The sequence below is a fragment of the Melanerpes formicivorus genome, unplaced genomic scaffold (assembly GCF_026170545.1).
Source record: "Melanerpes formicivorus ecotype bairdi unplaced genomic scaffold, bMelFor1.0.p_v2 SCAF_29, whole genome shotgun sequence".
Taxonomy (NCBI): domain Eukaryota; kingdom Metazoa; phylum Chordata; class Aves; order Piciformes; family Picidae; genus Melanerpes; species Melanerpes formicivorus.
The window spans coordinates 4,982,841-4,991,422 of NW_027142381.1; the positions used below are offsets into that span (position 1 = coordinate 4,982,841).

The window sequence follows — 8,582 nt, forward strand, 5'->3', positions numbered from 1 at the left end:
TATTTGAAGCTTTTGATCCACTTCTTTCTTTCCAAGGTTAGTCTAACCTGGCCCTTTTAAAACACCGCTCAGACATGGAGAGAGCAAGATGTGAGGCTGCTCCTGAGATGTGTTATACCGTTAGCAGGATCTGATATTCAGCACTTTCCTGTCAACAGTATTGTGTAGTTTGACGTAGGAGCAGACTTGTCCTCTGAAAAACAAACCACCTGCTAACCTGTTGTGCAGGTTTCGCTCACTTCTAAAGGGAGCAAATTGTTATGACCAGAGGAAAATGATGGCTCAGCCACAAATGCTGTCATCTGGACAATGAGGCCACGCTTTTAACTCATAAACATCAGCGCTCCTCTCCCCCTTCAGTAGGAACAGCAGTTGTATAAGCCCTTCCACCTGCCAATGGTGCAGCTGCAAAACAAAACAAGTGCTGAGTTTGATGCTTCTTGAGAGCTCAGGGTGAGAACGGTCTGGAGAGCAAGGCTCTGGCCTTGTCACCAGCTGCGTCCTGCTCTAGTGAGCACTGTGCACACTGTTGGGTTGAGCTAAATGCTCTATAAAAAGAGAGGCAGTTTATGCATAAACCCAGGAGAGAGAAGTTGTTCATATTACTTCTGTTTTGGGACCGTGGTCTGTTGTGTTAGTCAACTGGGAATGTTACCAGAGCAATCAAACTGACATATAATAATGCTTTTGCTTTCTCTGTTGACAGATACCCCTCTACCCAGTTTGGCAGCCTGACAGGGTTGCAGTCGCTCATCAGTGCCCTTTTTGCCCTTCTGCAGCAGCCTCTTTTTATGGCATTGACAGGACCTTTGGAAGGAGACCCTCTCTGGGCAAGTTCTTCTCAAATTTAATGTGAAAGTCTGGTGGTTAAGATGATTTTTAATTGATTAAAAAAAGGACTTCTGTGCATGGACCAAGGTTAAACCAGATGAATTTTACATGTCCCTCAGTCTGCTGTGACCTTGGTGCTGCCCAGGAGACCCTTCTCTGTGTAATGAGTCCCTGGGAGGGAAAGCCATTAACCCTTATGCTGGTGTCTGGAAAGGGAGAAAGGGAGATGGCTGCAGGAGTGCTTTCCTGTACGGTGAGTCTGAATCTGTGAAGTAAAAATGAATCTGTGCGGACTTCAAAATGCAGTCGAAATACTCTGTGCCCTTGGGAGTTGTAATTTCCAATCACCAGTAAATTTTGGGCTGCTGAAGCTAGTATCCATAAAGCCAAGTGGTTACTGGGGGTAGGGCTAATGTGGTGTCTTGACAAGAATCTGTCTGGGCAGATCAATAAAATGATGACGTGGGTGGTCTCAGGGAGAGTCCTGGTCTCTACACTGTGTCCACCCCAGCAGCTTATTGCTCTTCAGTGGTGTAAAAGAACTGCAGCCTAAACAGCCCTGCCCATTCACTGGAATCAGACTCCTGCAGCCATGATCCAAGGGGACAAACTCTTGCAGCATTTATCTTGCACATGTGGAGCTCTGGGCACGGCAGGGTAAATGTAAATACAGTGGAGGCTGTTGCCAATACACAGAGCAGGGCGTCTCCTGGTTTGCCCGCAGCTGAGCGACGTGGGCTGGGTTCTGACACTTGGACATGCATGACTGGGTTGTCACCTTCCTAGCCTGCCTAATTCTGCTTTGTCTTTCTTCCTGCAGGTGAACGTTGGCTTGCTTGGTTTGAGCTTACTGGGTTTCTGCCTTCCAATCTACCTGGTCTGCTACAGACGCAGGTTAGAGGGAGAAAAACAACAGAAGATGGAAGATGCCAAACTTTTCTTCAAAATCAACGGCACTCCCAACGAGGAAGCCTTCGTTTAACCTGGTGCTGCAAACACAACCTCCCCTGTACAGGTTCCTACCACATCCGTGGGTTCTACCTGTGGTGTAAGCCGGGGTTTTTTCTCTCCTGGCTCTGCCAGTCTTTGCTCATCACTGGATGGCTGGACATCATGACTGGGCTTTCCTCAGATGTATGGCAGGAGGAGACTTCTCACTCCTTACTCCAGAACACAGGACACTTTTCTTTGGTTTTTTTTATTATTATTATAAAGGCCACACAAATGTTGTGTCTTAAATTATCCCCTGATCACACTCCCCAGCAGCAGTCTCTGCATAGGAAACTGGGGAGAGAAGGAAGAGAGGGATGGGGGAAGAGGGAAGAAAGACCGTAAATGAGTTTGCAAATGTAATGCACTGAAGTCTGTGTTCTTCCCCTCCTCCCCCAGCCTTGGCTGACACTGTCTCAGATGCAAGCTTCACTCTTTTCCCTCCCTGAGGCTTCATAATGGTCTTTCTGTTCGATAAGTTGCTGGACCCAGTGGTTTTAATTGTCTATCCAGACATACCCCAGACTGCTGCTGAGGCAGGGAAGGGGATTTTATTCCTATGTGTATGAGCACAGCTTCAGTGTACTGCTAAATGTTGGCTGCTAGCACTGACAGCTCCCAAATCTTTTATTACTGCAAATGACAGAGACTGTGAGCAAAGGATCTGCCTTCCACACTGAAATGATGAGCCCAGTGGACTGCTTGGTTCTAGACCAAGCCTTCAAAGGCCTGGAATTCTTCTTCCCAGCCCACAAACCACCTGTATGTGTTTTAAGCTGTCTGCAGTCCTGGAGCCTTTGAGATAGGAATTGGATCATGTTTACCGATGAAGTGCTTTCAGACTTGTTGCCTTTTGCCTCTTCCTCCCTCCAACATGACCCTGGGAGGGGAGCAGCAGTGTGTATTTTAGTAGTGGAGAAGCTTCTTGAAGCTGAATTCTGGGGCTCCAAATACCTTGGTGTTCAGAAGCTGTGAGCTGACTTGCTGTTGAAAAGAGTCAAGAGTGCAGAACACTCCTTTGTGTCTGGTAACTGGATCCCGTGGACATACAGCAGGATGATGTGCTGATGTCTTTCTTCCCTGGCCATAGCTTATCTACAATGTTGTGATGATAGCCCCCAGGCTGCTGAACACCAGGTAACTGTGACTGACCAAAAAGCTGCTGGTTTGGCCGTTTTAAGAGCCTTCTATGATTTTAATGCTCTGTCTGGACAGAGTACATGGTGATTGATTGTATGGTGAAGCTGACTTACAGAGCAATACATGTGGGAAAAGATGTTTGCCATGGAAGGAATAAAAAGAGAATTCTTAACCTCCTTAGTTTTGTAGAGGTTTCCCTAAGTCTTGTCTGACGTCAACTTTTCTGCCCTTAACCTTCTTGTTGAGGTCAGTAGCTCAGCCTCTGTAGCCTTGTGACTGGAGTTAACCACTGCACTCTTTGGACCTGCTGGGAGCAGGACTGTGCAGCACTGAGGATGAACACCAGCAGTGGGTGTGCAGCAGCCTGTGCCCTGGGCTGAGCTGGTGGCTGCAGGAAGGTTGGAGGCAGAAATAAAACAGTTATGAAGATGTAGTGGTGGTGCTTTCTGAACTGCCATCTCTTGCATTACTGCAAAGCCCTGGCAGTGGGTATGTCATTCACCTTTTTTGGTCAGAAAAGCACAAGACTCAATCACTACCCTGTTAGCTCTAAGACAGTGATTAGAAACAACACTGCACTTGGACCTTCCTTTGAGAAATTACCTGGGAACTGGGTGGTTACTGCTAGATTGAAGCATGCAGACGCTCAGCCGAGCCAGGCTTCACCTTCCCTAAATAGCAAGCTTGGTGGCCTCTTGCACTGAGCCTTGGCAGGACGGCTGGGAGCCCTGCAAAGTGCCTCGCTGGTGGCCTTGCCAGCACAGCATGACGAGGCAGCTTTGTGGGACAGCAGCGCCCTCTCGAGTCACCACCTCCAGCCAGCCTCCTGCGGGCAGTTGAGATGCCACTCCACTCCATGGTACCTTTCAGCCTTCAGTCACTCGTTTGCAAATGACTTGCCACTTGAGCATTTTACACATCTGTGGAATTTGTCAATGTGTTGCCTTTTATGAGCTGTTTGTTCCAAGACAGCCTTATTGCCTGCTGTCCACACTCTACTCTTCTAGAACTCCTTTTGTTTGTTTGTTGGCCTCTAGATTTGGTGATTTAGTGACCTTCCAGCTTTTTCTTTCTTTTGTGCTGAGCAATAATTTAAGTGAGCAGACTTGTGATTCATTTTCCTGTCTCAAGTACATGTTCAGAAATCTACCAGCAGTAGTACAACTTGCTTAGATTTCCAGAGGGCTTTCTGCAGATTTCTGCATTTCATATTACTTCTAAATATTTTGAGAAGATTCCTACTCTTGCACCAAGATATTTGTGACGTGACAATGACAGATTAAATAGCTCTTAGTAAGAGCTCAGGCAGGTGAGTGTCTGAGAGAGTCCTCAGGCTCACAATGTCTTAAAATAGAGACAGCTGTTGGAGGGTGTCTGTGCTAACTCAGCATTACTGCCAGAACACTGAATGTGATATCTTCCACTCTTACATCACTCCTCTCCCTGATACAAATGTCCTTGCAAAATGGTGGCATACAGAGTGGCATGTTTTCATGAAGTGGCACTGGAGATGGTGCTTCTTTGGAAGTATGTGCAGCTAAACAAGGAACACCCTTTTATTCCTGCCATCTACCTCCCTGCTGCAGTTTCCAGATCCTGCCCTTTATTAGGAGTATCCCTTAATCCAGTTTTGTCTGATAAGATAGTGGATATATGTGGTTGATGTCCCTGCTGGTGTGCCATGGTGTTTAGAAGCTGCTGGTCAGCTGTGAGGAGTAGAGTTCATGCCTTTGAGCCAGTGTCAGGCTCTGTTTGCAGGCTGGCAGGAAAGCGTGCCTTTGGCTTGCAGTCAGGACTAGTGGATACACAACGAAGTTTCAGCTGTTCAGGGTTGGCCAGACAAACAGGAGTGCTTGCTCGTGGTGTGAAGTCAAACTGGAATGTATTGGTGCAGAACATAGTGGGGAAGAGAGGTATAACGCTATTTTTTAAACAGGAGCTGGTTGAGCAATGGTCTGATGCATCCACTAACTCAGGGAGATTTTAAGTTGCTGTAAATAAGAAAGTTATGCCAAGGAATGATTACTTTTCTACGTGCTCTGTCTCTCAAGAAGTGGTCAAAGATGGAGAAAACAGATGCTGGGCTAGGTGAAACACTGATCTGATCTTGTGGGGTTTAATTTTCTCTGCCAGTTGTGAACCAAAACTAATTTTAAAAGCAGTCTCAAATTTATTTATCAAACCTCTGCATCTGCATGCAAGCTCTGCAAATACTCCACTGATTGTTGGCATAACTATTTAATGTTATACACCCAGCAGGGGTGAGCCCCTCAGAGGACAGAGCATTATGGTTTCAGCCTCTTCTAAACGTTGTCCTCTAAATGTTGTCTGGCACAGTGCAGAAGCAAACACTGTTGGGATGGTCCTGTTATACATGATTGCTCATGGGCAGTTTGCCTTGTTCTTTGATGCTCATGGAAATCTAATTGTGGATTGCTTACATTTGGAGTGGAAATCAGCAGTGCTGCTTTCTAGCCAAGGGATGCAGGACCAAGAAAATTCCTGGTGTGCTCTTTTATGTGCGTGAGCCACCTTGTGGAAAAGAAAATTAAATGGGCTACCAAAGACTCGAGAGCCACAGCAATTTAAATCAATAATGCATTTACCTGTAGAGCTGAAATATAGGTCAATGTGTTTAACTACCTTTATAATTCCAAAATCCTAGAATTTGTAGTGTTGGGGTTTTTTTTTAGTGCCCCCTGTACCCCCCTTACCCTCATTCATCTGAGAAGTATAAAGTGGTGGTCATAGGAGAAGACCACATGTACTCTGTAGAAACATCCCCAACTGAATGTAATGAAGTAGAAACCTGATCTATGGGTACTTGCTGTCTGTAGGAGCCCTCAGTCCAAGGGTGTTGCTGTGTGAAGGTGATTGCACCTTCTAGAAGCATGGCTCTCAGGCTTTGACAGGCTCTCACATGTATTTAATATGCATCTGTATTGAAAAAATAAAATGAACAGAGTGAGGAAGAGAGAGATGACAGCTTTTTCCTTTCACTACTCTGTCAGTACCTAAGCACCCTTGACACAGCCTTCACAGCACTAATGCAATGATGCTATCAACAGTAGCAGAGAAAAAAATCCGTGCTGTTTTGCTTGATGGGACACACAACTTTATTCAGGTACTGTCAGCCAGCTACAGCATGTGGATCCTTGAGCTGAAACTGGACACAGGTGTCTGAGGGGGGGAAAAAAAACGGGGGCAAATCTTGCTGAGGCTCCATCTTTACCACAGTGCTGCTACAGCAATTGAGATGCTCAACTCCCCCACCAAAGCTTGGCCTCTTCATGCTTTGTCTACAAAGGAAAACTGTAGGATGAGATTTTAACTAAGTCAGTAAATCACTAAAATGTTTTCAAGTAGGAGATTTCCCTCCCGACAGGCTGATGAACTGGGAAAATATGCCACAAAATACAAAGCAGATACTGTAGGGTAACTATGAGTTTTGTTACTAGTTTGGGGTTTTTTTGAGTCTTTTCTGCATCTGCAGAGGTTTTGGTTTTCCCTACTTCACAGTTTAAAACTGCAAAGTATTCATAATGGAACTTAGTATTGCAGTAGGATTCTTGATGGGAATGGGCTGGGTTTTGTTATTAATGGAAAAAAACCCCTCCACCACTATTGATTTTTATTTCACAATGCTATCTTCTCTGGAATGGTTGAAACAATGATGTGTTATGGTAGATGCATTCTTACCTGTTAATTATAAACCCCACAGGTCCTTGTTTTTCTGCCTGTGCTACCCAGCCTGTCTCTGCACAATCTGTTCTTACCAAGTGTCCTGTGGTCCACCTTGTCACCTTTCCTGCTGCTGCTTGCCACTTCCATGTGCCTGACCCTCTGTCACTTGCTTTTTACTCCTGGGACAACCCCCTTTTTCAGAAAGCCTTCCCTTTTCTAACCTGATGGCATTCGCCTCCCCCACCCCCTCCTGTTCACAAGATCTTTTTTGTTTGTCCAAGCTGAACTGTAAGCGCCTTGCGGCAGGCCTGTGTCATCTCTTCTGTGTTTGTAAGGTGATGTGCATTCTTGCAGTACTGTCTAAAAATAAATGTGGTATTAAGTTAATCCTTTTGAGGCTGAACATAATAAAGGTATTGCTTGGTTCCTAACGAGGCTATGTAAGCATGAACGCGTTACATGGTGTCATCTGCCAACTTGCTGGGCTGCACGCTGAATGTTTCTTCTTTGACTTTCTTCTCTAGGTTAGAGGCTGGCAGCCACATTTTAATTAAAACAAAAAAATCCATGTGAGAAAATTCTGATACCTCAGTTTTAATACAGAAAGGTCGAGAAAGAGCGAGCTCAGTTACAGAGGGTGAACCAGAATCAAATAAAGAAGGACAAAAAACTCTGGCCTTAACTGGGAATGTTACAAAAGAGATGCAGGAGGAAAGATGCTCGTTTTGGTGATGCTAAATTTATGGGGTTTTATTTTTCCACTCAAATAAAGACAATCCTTGCTCTGTGAGTGTGGTGACAAAGGTGTCCTATGAGGACAGACTGAAGGAGTTGGGGCTGTTCAGTCTGCAGAAGAGAAGGCTCCCAGGTGACCTAATTGTGGCCTTCCAGTATCTGAAGGGGGCTACAGGAAGGCTGGGGAAGGACTTCTCAGGATCTCAGGTAGTGATAGGACTAGGGGGAATGGAATGAAGCTGGAGGTGGGGAGATTCAGGCTGGAGGTGAGGAGGAAGTTCTTCCCCATGAGAGTGGTGAAGCCCTGGAATGGGTTGTCCAGGGAGGTGATTGAGGCCCCATCCCTGGAGGTGTTTAAGCCCAGGCTGGATGAGGCTCTGGGCAGCCTGGGTGTCCCTGCCCGTGGCAGGGGGGTTGGAACTAGATGATCCTTGTGGTCCCTTCCAACCCTGAATGATACTATGATACTATGAATGCTCTTCAGCTTTTTTGTTTGGTTTGGTTTGGTTTTTGGAGTACAAGTCCCACAGAAGGGCTTTTTGCAATTGTTTCCTGATAAATATCTGGGGTTGTTCTTAATGTTAAGTATGCCTTGGGTGGCTGCTGCTCAAAGTACTGAAAGTGAAAGAGGACTTGTCAAGGCATGAATCATGACTTCAGGACAAGGTGCAGCACGCCCAGGAGACACTCAGCCTGTCTGACTGCAACCTTGACCCCTAGGTTATTGACACCTCTGTCATTGCCAGCCCTCTTCCTGACCATAAAAAAAGAGGGGCTTCTAGCCACAGAATTGGTTTTGGCTGGAAAAGACCTTTCAGAGCATTGAGTCCAACCATTCTCTACCAACTCTGCTGCTAAACCATGTCCCTCAGCTTCCCCTCTCTACCTCTTTTGAACACCTGCAGGGACAGGGATTCAGCCACCTCCCCAGGGAGCCTGCTCCAGCCTTTGACAAACCTTTTAGGGAGGTAGATTTTTCTAATGGCCATAGCCCATGAAAGAGTTCCCTAATAGCAGTGACCATGAAGGCTTCCTTTAGGTACGTTTTGAAACACAAATCCTTCTGTTAAATAAATACACCCAAAAAACCCCACAAATACACAGTAAGTCAAACAAAAAACCAAACAACAGAACCAACGAGTTCTGTGCTTGTGTTTTAAACATAGAATTGTTTTAGTTGGAAAAGATCTTAAAGCTCCTGC

General features: G+C 45.8%; 1 protein-coding gene across 4 annotated transcripts in view; it reads left to right on the forward strand.

The window, feature by feature from the left end:
• SLC43A2 (solute carrier family 43 member 2) overlaps nucleotides 1-7,435 on the forward strand; it is a 37,369-nt gene extending 29,934 nt beyond the window's left edge. For all 4 annotated transcript variants that reach the window (XM_068154628.1, XM_068154627.1, XM_068154626.1 and 1 more), the window contains 2 exons: nucleotides 707-830; nucleotides 1,652-7,435. In XM_068154628.1, coding sequence (XP_068010729.1) covers nucleotides 707-830; nucleotides 1,652-1,813 — 286 coding nt within the window. In that variant the 3' untranslated portion in view covers nucleotides 1,814-7,435. The remainder of the gene's footprint in view (nucleotides 1-706; nucleotides 831-1,651) is intronic.
• Nucleotides 7,436-8,582: the final 1,147 nt, after the last annotated feature.